Source organism: Arachis hypogaea, chromosome 16 (genome assembly GCF_003086295.3).
Source record: "Arachis hypogaea cultivar Tifrunner chromosome 16, arahy.Tifrunner.gnm2.J5K5, whole genome shotgun sequence".
NCBI lineage: Eukaryota > Viridiplantae > Streptophyta > Magnoliopsida > Fabales > Fabaceae > Arachis > Arachis hypogaea.
In genome coordinates, this window is record NC_092051.1 from 12,068,085 (window position 1) to 12,086,821 (window position 18,737).

The 18,737-nt window shown below is 34.5% G+C and overlaps 2 protein-coding genes and 2 long non-coding RNA genes across 9 annotated transcripts; 2 read left to right on the forward strand and 2 right to left on the reverse strand.

Moving 5' to 3' along the window:
* The first annotated feature begins 367 nt into the window (after window positions 1-367).
* LOC112756420 (uncharacterized) lies at window positions 368-4,140 on the forward strand. Of its 2 annotated transcripts, none has more exons than XR_011873886.1 (6): window positions 368-504; window positions 578-899; window positions 1,203-1,380; window positions 2,029-2,249; window positions 2,426-2,576; window positions 3,688-4,140. It is a non-coding gene; the product is annotated as an uncharacterized lncRNA (long non-coding RNA). The 2 variants fall into 2 exon arrangements; XR_011873887.1 differs by lacking the exon at window positions 368-504 and adding an exon at window positions 1,074-1,092 and having other exon boundaries at window positions 763-899.
* On the reverse strand, window positions 2,739-7,984 carry LOC112756419 (uncharacterized). 3 transcript variants are annotated; one of them, XR_011873885.1, is made up of 9 exons: window positions 7,500-7,984; window positions 6,116-6,177; window positions 5,962-6,034; window positions 5,804-5,889; window positions 5,042-5,168; window positions 4,641-4,931; window positions 4,441-4,542; window positions 3,760-3,921; window positions 2,739-3,279 (listed from the first exon to the last, which is right to left on the reverse strand). XR_011873885.1 is itself a non-coding variant. In XM_025805010.3 (7 exons), the coding sequence occupies exons 3-7, from the start codon at window positions 5,982-5,984 to the stop codon at window positions 2,917-2,919; spliced, it is 906 nt and encodes a 301-aa protein (XP_025660795.1). In that variant the 5' UTR covers window positions 5,985-6,034; window positions 6,116-6,177; window positions 7,500-7,941; the 3' UTR covers window positions 2,739-2,916. The 3 variants fall into 3 exon arrangements, 1 of the variants encoding a protein (XP_025660795.1); XR_003179327.2 differs by lacking the exon at window positions 3,760-3,921; XM_025805010.3 differs by lacking the exons at window positions 3,760-3,921; window positions 5,804-5,889 and having other exon boundaries at window positions 7,500-7,941.
* A 3,303-nt stretch (window positions 7,985-11,287) lies between these two features.
* Window positions 11,288-13,840, forward strand: LOC112758564 (cellulose synthase A catalytic subunit 5 [UDP-forming]). Of its 3 annotated transcripts, none has more exons than XM_025807270.2 (4): window positions 11,288-11,755; window positions 12,424-12,593; window positions 12,670-12,896; window positions 12,977-13,840. In XM_025807270.2, exons 1-3 carry the CDS (start codon window positions 11,296-11,298, stop codon window positions 12,853-12,855), a joined length of 816 nt encoding a protein of 271 aa, XP_025663055.1. In that variant the 5' UTR covers window positions 11,288-11,295; the 3' UTR covers window positions 12,856-12,896; window positions 12,977-13,840. The 3 variants fall into 3 exon arrangements, with proteins under 3 accessions (XP_025663055.1, XP_072075937.1, XP_072075936.1); XM_072219836.1 differs by having other exon boundaries at window positions 12,670-12,856; XM_072219835.1 differs by lacking the exon at window positions 12,670-12,896.
* A 316-nt stretch (window positions 13,841-14,156) lies between these two features.
* LOC140179903 (uncharacterized) lies at window positions 14,157-15,989 on the reverse strand. The gene is made up of 3 exons (XR_011873888.1): window positions 15,514-15,989; window positions 14,667-14,887; window positions 14,157-14,404 (listed from the first exon to the last, which is right to left on the reverse strand). It is a non-coding gene; the product is annotated as an uncharacterized lncRNA (long non-coding RNA).
* Window positions 15,990-18,737: the final 2,748 nt, after the last annotated feature.

An 18,737-nucleotide genomic window follows, 5' to 3' on the forward strand; every position in this document is an offset into this window, starting at 1 on the left:
GAGTATTTTAGTCATTTTATATAATAGGGGTATTGTAGTCATTTTTTATAAAAAAATAATATTAATTTAGACGGATTCAAAATTTGATTTACTATTTTTCGGTCAAATTAATTTGTCTAATCTAATTTTGACAAAAAAACATAATTTAAGTGATTATATATGTTAACTTTTAATTATTAAAAAATATTTTAAAAAAAAAGACGTTTTATGTGTCTTTTTGAGCATCCCCATTTAAGTAATCTTCATGAATATTACTCATAATATTCATTGGTCTGTTTATTTGGATTTACTTATTGAATTTTCATCTTTTTTGTTAGTCATTGTGGTTTGGTAGGATTCCTATTTAGTTATTGCTGTAATTTATCTCTCCAAATGATCTAACTACACCTATTTTGGTTAGGTATAGTTCCACAAATCATTTTTATTCTCGTATATGATATTTATTAAAAAGTTGAACCACCTATATGTAGTTAAACTAAATCTTGAATCAAGCAAACTGAAGAGGTAAGCAACACTTGTGGAATTGTGTGAACTAAAGAACTTGTTCTTGTTGCTAATTAAAGCATTATTATTGCAGGGTTTTATGTACATATACTCAATGATGAGAGGTTCAGTAGCTTAAGGTGCAGGGTTAGGAGAACTGTATGAAGAGGCAATAGCAAGTGGATTCCTTCTTGTGATATCTCAGTTGGAAGGGAAAAGCATAATGCCAAAGATTGTGTGCAGTAGTGGTCTTATTTATTCCTTATGATCCAGAGACTCATTGGACATCATGGCTTCTGCCCATGTTTGTGGTTGCAAATATTGCAAATACTCCAGGGTAATAGTGTCGCCAGGTTCCTTGGCAGGATCTCTTTTCAGCTTCTTAGGGAGAATCCACTGCTTGGCCCTTCTTCAACGTAACACCTCTCACTTCCCTTCATTCTTTTTTTGCTTTTATTCAATCACTTGCTCTACTTGTTTCTATCTCATGCAAATTCCTCCAATTAGTGAAAATTTATATATTTCAAGTCAAGTACTTTTTGTTTTTATTCAAATTTCTAATTTCTTAGTTGCAAATCATTTTGAAGCAGAACCACAGAAATGGGTGAAGTAAGAATTCTCCTTACACTCTACTTTCATTCATTTTGTTTCTTTCTTTCTATTTCTTCATTTGGTTCATGCATTTAAATTAAATGAGGTTTTGTGTTTTGGTGTTATAGAAGAAGAAGAAGGAGGAGGAGGAGGAAAAGAAAGAATAGAGCAAAAAAGAGGAAGAGGAGAAGGAGAATAAAGAAAAGAAGGAAAAAGAGTCTCCAGCAGAAGAAATAGTACTTAAGGTTGATATGCATTGTGAAGCTTGTGCAAGGAAAGTTGTAAAAGCATTGAAAGGCTTTCAAGGTCACTCATTTTCTTCTTATTCTTCTTCTTTTTCTTTTTTCTTTTAAATAAATGTTTAATCCTATATTGCAATTATAAGCAAAATTATTTGAATTCAGTTATTTACTCTATGGATGAACAAATTAAAGTGGAGCATTATTCTGCTGTAGTTTTTTAATGGGTTTGTGTCAGCTTGCTAGTACTCTTTTTTCATAGTTGTATGTTTCTTTTTTACCTCTTTCTTTAATTTACTTGTTAAGAGGGGATCTACTTTCCATTATTGATTTTGAATTTCACAACATAAATGGTGAAATAAGTTTGTCATGTGTGCTTTATTCTGAACTTTTTACAGGTCAATTTTCACATGTTTTATTCATTCAAATAAATACAATGTTCATCATTGCATTTAGATTCATTGTTAGCAAAGGAATGATCAAAGGATATCCATATCTAAAGATTAAGCTAAGGTGGTAGAAAAGATCAATAATAGTAAAAAAAAAAAGTAGTATCTTATATTATAAATGCTTTAAACTGATTTGAATTTTGAAAAAAGAAACATCACTCATCTTTTTCTAGAATTTCAATTAAATTAAATCAAATTAGTTAAATGTCTTAAAATAAAATAATAATAGATTTGGACAAAATATTTGTAATGTTTGGGGAAAATAGGAGTGGAGGAGGTGAGTGCAGATAGCAAGGGGAGCAAAGTGGTGGTGAAAGGAAAGGAAGCTGACCCCATGAAAGTGGTTGAGAGGCTTCAAAAGAAAAGTGGTAAAAAAGTAGAGTTCATTTCACCTTTGCCTAAACCTCAACAAGAAGAACAGGGGAAAAAGGAAGAACCACCCAAAAAAGAAGAGCCTCTGCAACCACCTCAAGAGAACAAAGATCAGGTACTTCAATTTATTCATTCTCTTTGTCATCTACTAACCTTTCTCTATGATGTTAACATTGTTACTAAAATTAGAAATGTGTATAGCATATGTTTACTTGAGGTGCTTGATAGAGTTGCTAGATAAAGCTATAGAGAAAAATCGTCTCTGTTTGATGAATTTAGATGGGGTTATAGGCCAAGTGACTACTCAAGATGGGGTTCCTCAGATGATGATAATGGCCTTGGAGATTCACCCAACACAACGTTTTCGCCAGCTGCCTCTAATGAAGATGGATATGGAATGGCAGGGAGGTCAAGGTATTGTGTTGTTGCAAGCAAGCAAATGGTAGGAGTATTTCTTACCATATGGGTTTTACATATTTGATGCTTCCATGCATATTCAAGTACTTTCTGTATCCCTTGTTCATATATAATCATATATGCTCACATTTATTGCTTCTAAAGCATAACTTATGTACCTAAAATTAAAGTTTATTCAGGCTAAGTATTCATCCTGAAAATATAAGCTATTTTGCATCTTTCTATGATATAATCATGAAGTCCTTTGTGTCATTACAATTACAATGAATTTTCCACCTGAGTTAGAAACCTTACATGCATGATGCAACCTATTACTGATCAGAAAACTGGTCAAACAAGAACAAGTCACTTTGAACAAAAACTGGTCAGAAACCTTCATAATCTCCTACATTAAACCCTTTTTTTTTTATCATTTGTCGAAGTAAATGCTCAGCGAGTTTAAGTCTCCTTTCTTTCTTGTCCAACCTAGCTTTAAGGTAAGCATTCTCTTCTTGCATTTTCCTCATTATTTCTTTATGTTCTGTCACTCGCAACCACTCAGATGCTTGAGAATTAGAGCCATGAAAACTGAGTCTTTTGTCAACTACAGTCGACTCTAGTCCAAGTCCATAAATTTTTCCTTTTTTAGATCCAGCTATTTCTTGCCACACATCCGTCTCATCTGGTGCATTACTTCCTTCTTCAGATGTTTTTTGTATAACCTGTTCCATAGCATTCTTAAATTCACCCTGCCATGCATGCAGAAAATTAATGTATATGTTAAGTGCTCAACTACAAAGCTCAAAGACTCAATGAAAATTAAATTCATCCTGCCATCTTTGAAAACTAAAAATAAAGCATGTTAAGTAACAATTACAAAGCTCAAAGACTCATTAAGTTCTTGGAGGATTCGGTCAAATAAACAGTTTAGAGTTCACGGTTGCTAATGATAAATGTCAACAGTCATGGGAATTAGTTAGATACTCCACCTATAAAGATAAAGAAAAACAAGTTGCATAGAATCAAAACACTGGATTAGCTATGAGCATCACTATACTCATGTTATCGCACAGAATCATAAATGTTCTTTGGTGGTTGATGTTTAACTCCTAAACAAAATATTTTTGCCAAACTAATTTTACTTTAACTAATTTCAGGATGGAAGAGTCATATGCAATTCACTACCAAAATATGGAAATGGAAGTGAAGCAGGAAATGAGAAAGGGTACCTGGTGGGAATGACAACTTGCTACCCTCAACCTGGCTCTATCAAGATCTCTAGTGGTGAAGTTTTGACTTTGGAGGTTGACTACAGCAAACACTAAGCTGCATAGTGGTGTTATGGGACTTTTCTACTTCCTTGTTGCTGATGACCTCCCACATCACAAGAACTAAAACTCATCTCATTTAATTGTTTATATCTTCTATGATATTATTTTAGCATGCCATATGATTTTATAATAAGTTATGGGGTGGGACTTGTAACTAGTAAATAAATGCATATATTCTTTGCGAAGAAGAATATATAATTGTGTTTGTGTGATTTTAGATTACTGTCTATGTAATATGTTCTCTTCCTACAATTAATAACAAATAACAGTAATTATGAATATGGCTGATTTTATATTACTAACATGATATTTTCATTCCCTCTTATATTTATAGTTTAATTACAACTTGCAAGGCCTCTCTCTATTGGAATTTCCAAAAGGATGTTACAACTAATGCACATCAGCACCAATACAATATGATATATTTGCATTCCCTATAAATATTACAACTACAGAGGGGGCATATATGTTGATAAAAAATAACAGAACAGCCTTATGAGCTGAAACACTAGCCCTAATGCAATATTAAAATAATATATACAGAGGGAGAGATATATATTTTGATTAAGATAGACTCACCTCAACATATTTTGATTTCTTATCCACCCATGTCTCATCCTTGTGTTTGTGGGTCTTCGCAAACAATTCTAACAGTGTTGGAGTCCTCTTTAATGATTTTTTCTACCAAACATATAAATTAAAAAACCCATGAGTATCAACTACCAATTGAAGTGTATAAAATTATAACATAAAATATCTAAGTTTTTCTATAACAGCACCATATTAGTTTTGTGTTGGCTAATGGAAATTGGGCCAGCAGTATGAAGAGACGCTCCAAATCCGCCGCAATCAGATGCTCGATTTGACTTGCCTTGCGCGCTCTTTTTTAGAAACCCAGTGTCAGCATTCCAATAAGTACAGAGCGAATCCCACACATCATCTTCTATCCATTGAGGTTTGACACGACTTTTACGAGCTTTTCCCAACAAACTTTTTAGTAATGCCACACCTCGCCTCTCAAAATTTTTTCGAGCCCAATAAAGATCTGGAGGAAAAAACTGATGTTGGCTCTGGATAATCAACACAAGCAAGAATAGTTATAAGTTGATATATATTATATTTTTCAAACTTAGAACTAATTCTTAATCTACCAAAGATTAAATGTTTCTCTAAAACCTACTTTGAACTTTTCCCACCAAGATTTCCTAGTAGCATCTGGTATCTTTTTCCACGAAGGCCACGGCTGAGAGTAATGCTCTTTAATGATATCCGAAATTGCACGAGCCGCGGTAAGTGAAGGTAAAAATCTGTAGATATTACTTAATATCAATCGGAATACAATATAAGAGGTTAACTTCAAAAAATAAAATTATTGTAGTCTTGTATGGTGTTAAGGAAGTAAACTTAGAATGATAAGGCCCTGTTCTAATAGTAAAAACAGAATAAATTTATCCTAAATCCCAAAAAATTGTTAAGGAAGTAAATCTATCCCCACAAAACACAAAACAAAATCTGTTGATGACAACAGATCAAGCACCAAAGGAGTGAAATCTTCTTATAGTGGACATCAATAAATTAATGAACAATGGTATATTACAAAGCAGTTTGTCATTGTTAAATGTTAAAATATATTAAAAAATACAAAACTAGGGGGAACTCGAGTCATTTGTAATTACCAAAAAATGCTATAATACCCTTAAAAACTACTAATAACTAATCAGAAATATATATCATTGATATTGAGATATAATAATAACTAATAAGACCCATTCAAAACAAATTAATAAAGATTTTCAGGATCTATTTATTTTTTAAGAAATAATAATTAATTTCTTATTCAATCATTATATTCTTTATTATTTATATCTGAATAAGTATCTATTTTCTTATTCTATTAATAAGTAGTTTAATTGTTATGTACATTTATTCTATATTAACATACCCTTCTCCTGCCAAGTCCAGTTTTAGCTTCCATTGACTTGTCTCAACATTTTAAGACGCGTGTAATGAGGGAAGTGTATTAGACATCTGCATAATTTCAAATAAACTAAGCACAAACATGTATTACTAAATCAAATAAATGGTTTTTCAGGAAAATACCCTTTTGGAAGTTCCAGAATCATCTTCCACCACCCAAGTAGCTTTGGAGCAATAAGGTCTCAGCACTCGATTCCTATAGAAAGAACGATTAAACAATCAGCCCCTAAGAGGCTGAGACAAACAGAAAGAAAGGAAGAGGAAGAAGACAACTTACCTGAGAGGAAGACAACGAATGGCCCACATCTTTGAAGAAGATGACGGAAGTCTTAATACCCTCTGCAAAATTAATTAATTCTGTTTTACAAACTGGCTACTAGGTCCGAAGAAAAATTTGGCATACTTACTAATTGATATTTACAATATTTTCTCAAAATATCCACAACTAATAAAAGAAAGTGACTATTTTCTTGGATCGATGCAAAGCTTCATTATAAATGTCAATACATAGTAAGCAGGGCACCACTTACTAGCCCACAATTATAAAATACAGTGATCTAACTGCTAAAGAAAATGGAATAACATAAGTCTGATGCAATTAGAATAGAAGCAAGCATGCAGATAATCTTTATTAGAATCTGCAGAGTTTGTGCAATTAAAGGAACATGTTCATTATATTATATAGGAAAGAACTGATACAGTATCATCTTCTAGTTAGAGAGTTCCACGGTAGCATTGTATGCCGAAAAAGGTTCTGGTGATTGGTGAAGGAAAAGAATAATGAGTTGAACACTCAGTCCAAAACAAATATTTCAACAATAAACAAATCACATTATTGAAGGTTGATGTCTAACAAGACCTAATTTCTAACAAGGTTGATGTTCAATCACACACTTCACAGCCTAACTGCTACTGAATTGGTACAGTTTCTCACATAATTCTAACAATTAAAAACACCAAAATATAAGTGTTCATACTTCATACTGCATTGTTTGAAGAAAAACAAAAAGATAAACAGTGGCTTTTGTGTGTAATTAGTACAAATAACCTCAGAAAATCAAAAATCAAAATCATGAATCCAGCAAATAAATAAATCATGAACAGATAACAAATCAATCAAAATTTTGAATCCAGCAAACAAATAAATCAAAAAATTAGGCACAGAAAATCAGAAGGCAACAAAATAAATTGAAATCAGTAAATCAAGCAATTGAAATCAGTAAATCAAGCAGGCAGCAAATAAATCGAAATCACAAATTCAAGAAGGCAGCAAAATAAATTGAAATCAGTAAATCAAGCAGGCAGCAAATAAATCAAAATCACAAATTCAAGAAGGCAGCAAAATAAATTGAAATCAGTTCAAGCAGGCAGCAAATAAATCGAAATCACAAATTCAAGAAGGCAGCAAAATAAATCGAAATCAGTAAAAAATCAAGCACAGAACTCATAATCAGAACTCAGAAGGCAACAAGTTCAAGCACAGAACTCATAATCAGAACTCAGAAGGCAGCAAGTTCAGACGGAGGCGAGATCAGAAAATCAAAATCAAGAAGCATAGAACTCATAAATCATAATCAGAACTCAGAAGGCAGCAACTTCAAGCATAGAACCTCAGAAGCAGGAAGAACCAGAAGGCAGCAAATAAATCAAGAACAGAGTACCGGCGGCGAGTGAGGACGCGGTGTCGGCGACGCCCCAACGAGTTGGCGAGCTCGGCGACGTTCAGCAACGGCAAATGAGGAGGCGGGCTCGGCGAGCTCGGGGACGTTCGGCGACGGCAATGAGGAGGCGGGCTCGGCGAGAAGCAGAACGCGGTGGTGGTTGCGGCCCTCAACGTCGGCGCTGCTGTGGATGGGTGTGGGTGGCTCCGTGGCTGCTTGCTTGGGTGGCTCGGTGGTGAATCTGGAGCTTGGTGGGTGAATGCACTGGAAAGGGGAAACTGGAAAGTGGAATGGAAACTGATTAGCGTTGCTGTGGGTTACACGATCTCCTTTTTCTTCTTTCCTTTTTTTTTTTTTTTAAAAAAGCCAAAACATACTCATTCACATCCAGATCATGAATGTTTGGAACTCATATTATGCAAGGAGACATTTTTGCTAATTCGAATTGAAGGATAATATAAAATCGGGTTTATTTCCGGCATTATATCCATAATTAGCGCATTTATCATAATTAAAAGCTCCAACTCCGTATCAAGGTCACGGTCGATTTCGTCACTATCATCAATATATTGCAAACCATAATTTAAAATATAGTTTAGTGTATAAAATAATGAATGAGAAATAATATTTTTTAATTTTTTTTGTATAGTTTCATTCTTTCACTTAAAATTTTTTTTCTTTCTTATTTTATAGTTTTAGATTTGAGTTTTATTCCTAACTTTGAAAAAAAAATAATAAATCATGTGAAATTGTTCTATTAAGAAATAATAGAAAAAGATCTTAATATCCAATAGAATAAATTATTCGGAGTTAAAATGTCTTTTTTTCGTATTGTTAGAGAATAAGTTGTCATTTAATTTAAATAAATGAGTAAATTACCAATTATATTCCCGAATTTGTAAAACGCTGACAAAAATAACTCTAATATTTGATAACGACAATCATACCTTCGAAAAATTTAAAAACGCTACAAATCTGACAATCCGTGATGAGAAGCCTTCTCCGTTTAACAGAACTTGGTGATGTGTCAAATGGAAGTCCAACGTGACCTCCATATTAGGCTTCTCAACCTTTTCTCCCTTATTTAGAATCGTGAAAGAACGTTTTCCCCAAATTGAGCATAAAGCAAAACCCTAACCATTGGCATGCATGGTGGAAGCTCAGTCATGTCAAGTTATAATCGAAGGACACAGAATATGGAAAATAGTGGATCTGAAGGGCTCGAAGAACATGTGAGCAAGTCGTATGATGGCACATGCTTCTGCCGTCTTCAGGTGGTGGCGTTGAAGTCGAAGATGAGGAGAAACCCAGGAAGATGGTTCTTCAGGTGTCCTCTGTGGAAGGTAAGCATGATTTTTCTGCTTCATTTGTTCCCCCGTTTGACAATTGAGCTTGATGAATGATATTTGTGTTGGGCAGACGAAGAACACTGGGTGCCGTTATTTTCAATGGATGGACGAAACAAATGAGGAATCTGCTGGGGTGGAGGAATGCTCTAAGAATGGCACAGTAGTATGCAATGCATGTGGAGTATTGGAAGGGAGGTTTACCAGTGTTGAGAGTGAGACGACACAGAGAGATCGAAAGATGTTGATAGAGCAGATGAAGAGAGTTGAATTGCTTCTATGTTTCGTACTGGGTGGACTTGTACTGAGTTTGAGTATGAGTTTGATGTGTTTGGTTAGATAGGACAAGGGATGCATGCAGGACAGGGTTTATTGATGAATGTTATGTGTTATTGTTGCATAGAATTTATGTTGACATTGCTGTGCCTATTTGATTACTTGTTAATGAATTAGAGCTGTGTCTAGAATTTATGTTGACATCAGTAAGAAAAGCATGAATGGAGTGAAGTGCAACTAACTAAAAAGGCAACTCAGATGTGTTAAATAAGTTCAAATAGACCTAAGAAATCAAAATTGGTAAAAGCACAACATAAAAACCAAAACAACTGGTCTGCATAACATTACGCATTAACTAGATATCAGCATAACATTTCAGTCTTCATACCAGACACCAAAATAAACAAATTGTCCAACAAAGGGCAATAACCAACCATACTAAATATCAGCATACAACCCAAAAACTAGATAAAGTCATAACTAAATACCAACCATACTAAATATCAACATACAACCCAAAATACTCAAATTGTCCAACAAAGGGCAACTAAATATCAAGTTATAACAAAAGTCATAATCAGCTTAAACACAACACATCAAAACACCATCATCATACCTCCATATTCAAACCCCAAATGACTGATAATAAGAACAACGGAAACATAAAATGCTTACCAAAATCTTCGTTGTTCTACGACGATTTCTTCACTCCGTATCAACGCCAAACGTGACACTGCATGTGACGTTACCAAATCCAAGAGACGGATATAAAGCGACAGCAGACGAAGCCAAACAGAGACCACCCCCAAGAAACTCTTCAGTTTCGCGCGTCCAACATCCTCTTGGTTAAATATGGTCTTTCACTAAAAGGTTAATCTAGTAATTTCATTTGAATTGGCCAATTAGGGTTTGATAAATTAGGGATATAGGAAGAAAAGGGATTGAGAAGCCTAATACGGAGGTCACGTTGGACTTCCCTTTGACACATCACCAAGCTCCGTTAAACGGAGAAGGCTTCTCCTAACGGATGGTCAGATTTGTACCGTTTTTAATTTTTTCGAGGATATGATTGCCATTATCAAATATTAGGGTTATTTTTGTTAGCGTTTTACAATTTCGGGGGCATAATTAGTAATTTATTCTAAACAAATAGATAGAGGTCAAATCTTCTTTCATCACTTTGTATCTTAAATAATGAGTTATGAGGAACAAAATTGTTCGTTTCGTTTTAGGATCATTTTTGGAGCGACCAAAATAATATTGCAACTAGCACTGGTCTGACTAATAATAAGGAATCAATTTCTTTTTGGTCAACAAAAAAAAAATCATATATAGAAGTATAGTAGATGAGATGGTGTACTTGTGTATGAAAAAAGTTTGTCAGTGAATATGAATAATTGTGACTAACTGACTAAGTACAAAGCTTTTATGCAAGAGTAATAAGGGGACTTACTAACACAGACAAGTCTATTTTACTGTTAAAAAGATGGATGGAATTCTTACGTACAGTGGATATGCAAATTTTAAACCTTGACTTGAGGCAGGGTAAACTTAACATGGCGAGGCGAATGAAGCTATTCCCTTACCGAAAACATAGTGAAGCCAAAGGTCAATGCCAATCTCCTATCTTAGAAAGGGCAAGATTCTTCTTGTCTCGCAGATCCAAGAAATTATTGGATGTTTGTCGGTTTGCTACTAGCTAATACAACTTAATTGCATTTTTGTAACTTTCTAAATTTTAATAATTATATGTCAGAATAATAATACATGACAATACAATGTATTATTTTTCTTAGCAGTTAATTATTAATATTTAAAATATTAATTAAAAATATAATATTAAACTAATAAATTAAAATAAAGAATACACAATAGATATATAAAATTTACACTAACAAATTATAACTCAAATATCATAATTTTTTTTATTCTCACCTAAATTTTAAATTCTAATTTTACTCCTAACTTTAAAAAAAAAATACGAAACTTGCTATGTAGTTTAGTGTTGTATGATTGTATCATTTTAGAGTTAAAGTAAGTTATATTAATTCAGTTTTAAAAGATGAGTCCCGCTAGGGATACAATGAAATATCTATACAATGGCTACAATGGACTGTTTATAAGGCCCAATCTAATTTAAAAGAAGAAATTAACCCATCAATAATCCTAATCTAATGTGGCTGTTTTGTTTACCACACCACACATTTTATGCTAATTACACTTTTTCTCCCAAATCCCAAACCATTAGGTTGTCAACGTTTCACTCCCCATCCAAAACCCTCCAAATTGCTGAACAGACCGGCGAACCACGAAGACCCGTTTGCGCCGCAACCTTGAACCGTGGAAGGCGAACAGGAAACGGAAACGACCTCATCGCAGCCCTCAAGGATGGCGCCTGGCTGTCGTTGAACACCCCGCTGTCACCGCCACCCAGCCCCTCCGAGCTCCGCCTCCGATCAGAACTGAAGGCAAAGGAGCGCTCACGGCAGAAAGCAGCAGCCGCACCTCTCTACTCGCGTGGTCGCCGTCATCCGCGAGTAGCTGCGCATCCAAACCTGCGAAACCAGCCGCAAGCTCCTCAACGGGTCACCGGAAACACAGCAAACATCACTGGAAGAATCCTAACCATCCAATGTAAGTAGGTGGAGTTGTTCATTTTTCGAATGGTAATCGTTGTTGCATGTAGTATCATAGATGGATTTTGTTGATGATATGAGTGATTAACCATGGTGAGAAAGCATTAGGTGCGATTGTAGCATCCCGGCAACTGTGGACTCTGTAGTTAGTTAAGGCTGTTGCAATTCATGATGGTTTACCATGGTGAGAAAGCATTTGTCGGATGGTTATTCTAGTAGGATATTGGATGGTTAGTCTTGCAATTTTGAAATATTTTCGACAATTTCCGATACTAACTATGTTGCTCGTGTGAATGTAACCAAAGAATGACCTGAACTTTATGATATTGCTTTGTAATGAAAGTAAAATAATTTTCTTCTCAGGTCTGGATCGTTTGAGGTTAGTGGGTTGATTTGTTGATGTGATGATATCTGTTTCTCTTGCTACTAGCTGTACATGCACTGAATCTAGCTGAGGTGTTTGATTGTTCATAGTGAAGAACTCTATTGTTGCAATGTCATTGTGTTGGAACTTGTAGAAGAAATTGTTATTATAGATGGTTGCAATGAATTTAGCATGTTCCTGGATGTTTGGTTTCTATTGAAATTATTCAGTTGTTTTTGCTTTAGATATGAGTATCATAACTGCATACCCATATTATAATTCTATGTTTTCAATAATGTTAGGCACTGAACTTGAACCCCAACAACAATTTGACACATCCAACAAGTTAATCAAATCCTTAAAACATAATTTCACTCCTGATTTGGTGAATAGCGGGAAAGCTTTACCTGATGAAGAGACTCTACTTTTGGCTTCATGTAACTATGAAACTAACACTAAATGGGGTCAAGAGGTAATAAAGATTAAGAATATCTATGTTTTTTTTCGATTAACACAGTGCCTTTCAGTGTGCTTATTCCTTATTGCAGATTGGATTCTTGTATGGTACTGTATGTGAAGATGTTCACACTGAATTCATGCTGAATTGCAATGGTCGAAATTCAGTTTTTTGTGATCCAGCTAAGCCACAGTTCCTTCGAAACAGTACAACTAACCTGAATGAATTGCTAATTCAAGGAACAAGATGGGGTTCTGGTCTGCTTGACATTGGTTGAAGCATGTTCTGGCCTCTTATACATGGATTTTAATCAAGAATGTAATAATTGAATAAAAGTTCTTAATTTATTAGATGTTTATTATCAACTAAAGTGGATGTTCATTTTACTATGTATGTAGATGGTTCGTGCAGAGAGTGAGAAGGATTATTCCTCCTACTACTTGATGCATTGTGACAAAGATGGCCTAACAGCTAATGATGTTTTGGAAATGGAGCTTCAGGATATGCCCAAAGAGGCAAAGTGCTGGATAAAGGAGACAACTCAATCATGCTCCACAGTAGCAGTTCTTGTTGCCACAGTTGTCTTTGCTGCTGCCTACACAATCACAGGTGGGAGTGAAAAAGACACACCAGTGTTCTTTGGCTCACGAGTCTTCCTCTTCTTCACTGTCACAGATGTTGTAGCCCTTGTGAGCTCACTTGCCTCAGTGGTGATGTTCCTTTCAATCCTAACATCGCCATTCGAGCTATGGGATTTCTACAAGTCCCTCCCAAGAAAACTCAATCTGGGATTTGCACTGTTGTTCTTCTCATTGGTGTGCACAATGCTGGCATTCAGCGCAACCGTTTTGCTGACGATTCAGTTGGAGAACACAAAATGGACTTCTGTTTTGTTCTATTGTGCTGGATTCCTTCTTGTGGCTATATTTGCATGGATGCAATTCCCACTCTATAAGACTCTTCAAAAGTTAATTAGGAGGCTTTACAACGGTGTTAAGCAAGTGGTTGCCAATTACATTGATCAATTATTTCAAAAGACATAAATGCTATTAATTAATTCACCAATGGCTAGATAGATGGGGACTCTGATTGGTTAGTAAGTGAATGATGTTATTATATCCAATAAGCTCAACTTTTTTGCTTGAGTTTATGTGTTACCGAATATAAACTAGTATATTTGTAAGGTGTAAATACCATGAAAGCATATATATTAGACCTCACCATTGATTGAGAATTAAATTAAACTAGTAGATTTGAAACCATTGCAGAATTGTACTAATTTTTAATTTTATGTTAGAAATAGATTGCTCATTTCTAGGGCCATATTTTAATGAATTCCAATTTCATATAATATTAGTTAGATAGTCATAGAATCTGTGTGGATTGCAAATTTTCAATTCTTTTCATTGTTCTTCAAAAGTTCTTGCCAATCTGAACATGTTAAATTTTATTATGGTATTGTTGCATATATTAGAGATCATTCATATCAGACAAAAGCAAACAAATTTTCATAGTGTAATGGTATAACTTTTTCATTCACATAGCATTTTTACATTTCCAAAGGAATGATACAAGAAAGATACCAATGGCTCATTTATTCGAAAAGTCGATGTTTATTTTAAATGGCTAAAGAAAAATACAATCTAGTATTTGTTTTACAAATCTAAATATCACATAACCTTGTTCTAACTTAATTACTTATATCTAACTGTAACAACTCCAAGCATACTTGAACTCAGTGAATGGTACAATAAATCCAATTATACAATATGACTAAGTTCTGTCTTATCAGTTTCTAGCTCAGTCACGTCCGTCAGGTCCACGACCTGCAATCGAACACAAACAAAAAATCAACCAAAGGAATTAATAAGTGACGTATGGTACTACGACATAAATATTAGCAATATAAACCACCAAGAAAATGACTAACTTAAACAGGATTAAGCGTGTTAGTAAAATTTTAGTTTATAATAGACACCATGTTCACAATATTTTCTTAACAAATTCTTCTAATAAGACAAAATTATATTAAATTCAATCCAAATCAAATAAACATCCAAATTAGAATGAAAATAACTATCGACCTACCTAGTAAAATGAACATCCAACCTAAACTTTGGTGAGAAAATTGTACTTGGGAAGAGAAGAAGCCTTCGCTAGCATTCTTTGGATGAAATGGCCATTGTGAAAGTTTTTATTGGAAATATTAGAACTAAACTTTTCCAAGGGATAAGAGAGCTTGGTATTTTACCCATCTTTGTAAAGGGCATATCCAAAGACCTGTTGTGCATCAATTTCATCCACACAATCTGCAACAACTCATAACATTCATTCTGTTAAGAGCCTTAAATTTGATGAGCAAAGTTAGAGGAATGTGTTCATACCTAAGATTGAAATTCTTCAATAATTTGTCACAAAAAAAACCTTGTCATCCATTAGGAATTTAATATTGAATAAATTGTATCTACTTAAAATTCAATCCAATCAACTAAACATCCACCTAAAAATGAAAATAAGCATTCGCATACCTAGTAAAATGAACATCCAACAATAATGAATTATTCTCATTCTATTGCAGCTAATTTTCAACCATTGAATTTGGTTAATTTCGATATATTCCATATTTGCTATTGGCTAGTGTAGTTTAGTTCAATGAAAGGAAAGAGATAAAGGAAGAAGAAAGAAAGAGACTTCAATATCATTGTGTTTGAGATAAAACAAAAAATGAGCAACAGGACAACAAGCCACAACAAAATTGAGGAAAAAAATATGACGAATAAAGGATTTATTTTAATGGTTTAAATAGTAATAATTTTGTTCTCTATTCATGGTCAAATTTATATTCATGTTTAGGCATAAACAAGAACTTATTTTTTTGCAAATACAATAATGATAAAAATAATATTCAAAAAGATAGATAGATACAGAGACTTACAGAGCCATTAGTAAGAGAGTTGTGATCAGTTGGTCCTTGAGTTCCCATGACTAAAATAGAATAATGATAAAAAAAACCCACAAAATATCCAACAAACTTTTATTCAAATATGAAAAATTAATGACACTAGAAACATACAAATTGAAACAACACTACAGAGAAAAGATTATCGTGTTAGTGGGCATCAGTCGCAGAGAGCAGAATCACAACAAGCCCGGTGGTGAGCAGAGGGGAGGCCGTTGGGCAGCAAACGGTGGCGAGCTTCAACGGCCGCGCTAACGATGGTCGAAGTCATTGTATCATGGTGGAAGGAGACATGAGGGAGGACGCGCCCGCTGGGGCGCAATTGAGGAGGGCGACGCAAGGGGAGCTTGGTGCGGTGGATGATGGCAGCATGAGAGAGGAAGAGGGGACGCCGGTGCTGAAAGGAAAGAAGAAAAAGAACAGTGCAGAGAGGAAATTAGAATTAGGGCTGCTGTTTGTGTTGAGGTCACTGAGGAGAATTCTAATTTTATTCAAATTTTAAATATGAAACAATTAATTAGTTACTCATAGTTTAATTTTAATTATAATTAAACCCCATTATATACATTGTACAATTAGAGTATTAGTTCCTCATATTTTTCTTTAAAAGATACAGTCATTTTTTCACTTATTACTATGATTGGATGAAATCTATATGAATTCCATACTTAATTTACCCTCTTTTTTTTTTATTTTTTTAAGAGAGAATACAAAATAGTAACCTCATCACCCCACTTGGTTATTATTCATGGTTCTGAAAATCGAACCGGACCGACCGGTTCAACTGGGTTAATCAAAAATCGATCCCTGGCCGGTTCGGTTGAAGTGAAAAACCGTTTGACAAAAAATCGGTAAAAAAACCGATCAAACTAGCGGTTAATCGATAAACCGTTTGAACCGGACGATTTTTTACCGGTTTTTAGTTAAAAAATAAAATAAAATAATATATATATATATATATATATATATATATATATATATATATATATATATATATATATATATATATATATAACCCCCCTCCCTTCTCTCTCGCACACACCCACAAGCCACTAACTCAGTCACCACTCACCACCCAGCCCCTCTCTCTCTGATCTCCACACGAAACCCTAGCCGCTCTCTTTCTCCCAGACCGCCAGCGACCAGCGCCGCCATCACCGACGAACTCTTCTCTTCTCCTCAGCCAGCGTCGAGCTCCGCCGTCGCGATTCTCTTCTCCTAGATCGCTTCACCTCGTGTTGCCAGGTATGCTCGCTGTTGATGTCACTGTTGGCCACCTTGAAATCGTGTCTCCGTCGGTCCGTCCTCATCGTCGATCCCTCTCTCTCGCACGTCAAGCCTGTCTTCAATCCCTCTGTGCCCGAGCTCACTTCCCCTCTTTTATCGCCGTCACTTGGATTCCTCCTTCGCCGCCGATCTTCAATTTACTTTTCCTTGCTTTTGTACTCTTATTTGGTTTCTGATTTCTGATTCTGAGTTTGCTAATTTCTGCTTAGCTTGAGTTTCTGAATTTCTGAGTTTGTAAGTAGATCCCTACCCTGCTTTAGTTTTTATTTTTGGGAGTTAATTGCTGTTTTTTGGATTTGACTATGTTGATTGTTGTTTGTTTGTCTGGGTTAATTGTTGTTTTTTCATTGCTGTCTTCTGCATTTGATTTCTATTGAGTGCTGCTGTCTTCTGCTTTTTATTTATTTTTTTTATTTTTTTTCCTCCAAATGCACTTGATACCCTAACAATTCTTGGATCCTTCAACCTTAGCCATTGTGATGATGATGATGAAAAAGCCTTCGCTGCTGTTGATGATGCCTTGTCTTCTGCTTTTTAGCTTTTTTTTTATTTTGTTAATTAAATGAATTAATCAGGTTCTTGTGATTGTTTTTGTAAGTTTTAAATTATGTTTTTGTTCTGTTTTTAATTTGTTATTGTAATTTGATTTCATATGTTTTTGTAATTCTATTTGTTTGTTCCAAATTATGATTATGTTTGTTCTAAATTTAAATTATGATTATGTTTGCAAATTCAATGGTTAGTGGTTGTTAGTATTACTGATTTGTTTGTTATTTTTTATTATTAGGTTATAAATTAAAATTTTTAAATTTTAAATTTTATGAGGTTAAATTTTATTGAAATTTAAATATTTAAAATTATATATTAAATTTTTAATAATTTTATTTAATATTTAATTAAACCAGTCAAACTCCGGTTAAACTCCGGTCGAACCATTAAACCAGTAAACCAGTCACTTCACCGGTTTATTGACCGGTCTGGTTCTCGGAACCTTGTTATTATTTATTAAGAAGCCAACCACCTGATCCATACACAGCATTCAGCCATAGCTGCTAATTCATCTTCTTCTCAAAAATGTATAACCTTACCAGAAGAAGAACAGCACTATTGCTGTCTCTTTTCCTTGTAAACATCACCACTACAAAAGCAACAGCATCTGATGAAAAAGAAGCACACATCCAAGTAGCAGAGTCAGCATGCGAAGGAACACTCTACCGAGACCTCTGCGTCTCAACTGTCTCCACATTCCCCGATCTCGCATCCAAATCCCTCCCACAAACGATATGCTCTCTCCTCAACCACACCGTCGGCGAGGTGTAAGTAAAATACCCACAACTAATTGGCCCTAGGATCACTCACTCATATAAATGACACTATCATATTTTTCATCTCTCAAACTCACTAACACTCATAAAACAAAGGAGAGAATTTTCACATTTCAAAACATACACATTTCATTATGGAACACACTAAATACATAAGACATATATGCCTTTATATAGGCAAAGTTTCATACTAAAAGTTCATGATTCTACTAGCTTCTTAATACACATACTTATCCAACTTTACTTCTTACTTTGACTATTCAAATAAGTAATTTCTAGCACATCTTGAAAATTCTTCATTAAGCTTAGTTATCAATCTTGAACCTTCCAATGCACTTCACGATTCTTCTAGTATGGAGGTGATGAGTGCAACTTCCTTTCAATTCCAATTCAATTTGATTTTGAACTTCTTCATTGTTGTAGAATGTTGTAGTTATACTAATCTCTTGAATGTTCTTCAAAAATCTTCAAGCTTCCAACATCTTCTAGTAAATAGATGATTATTGTATTCAACTAAAACTTTGCTTCTCCTTTGACCATTTTGACTTCAACACTCTTCATGAAGATTCTAGTGATGCAAGTTGATTT

Coding starts and splice junctions, on each gene's coding strand:
- LOC112756419 (XM_025805010.3), bottom strand. CDS start 5,984: ATGATTCTGGAACTTCCAAAAGG. Junction 5,169..5,961: donor ATTCTGGAACTTCCAAAAGG/GTATTTTCCTGA, acceptor TAATATCTACAG/ATTTTTACCTTCACTTACCG. Junction 4,932..5,041: donor CTTGGTGGGAAAAGTTCAAA/GTAGGTTTTAGA, acceptor TTGATTATCCAG/AGCCAACATCAGTTTTTTCC.
- LOC112758564 (XM_072219835.1), top strand. CDS start 11,296: ATGTGGCTGTTTTGTTTACCACACCACACATTTTATGCTAATTACACT. Junction 11,756..12,423: donor AAGAATCCTAACCATCCAAT/GTAAGTAGGTGG, acceptor CAATAATGTTAG/GCACTGAACTTGAACCCCAA. Junction 12,594..12,976: donor ACACTAAATGGGGTCAAGAG/GTAATAAAGATT, acceptor CTATGTATGTAG/ATGGTTCGTGCAGAGAGTGA.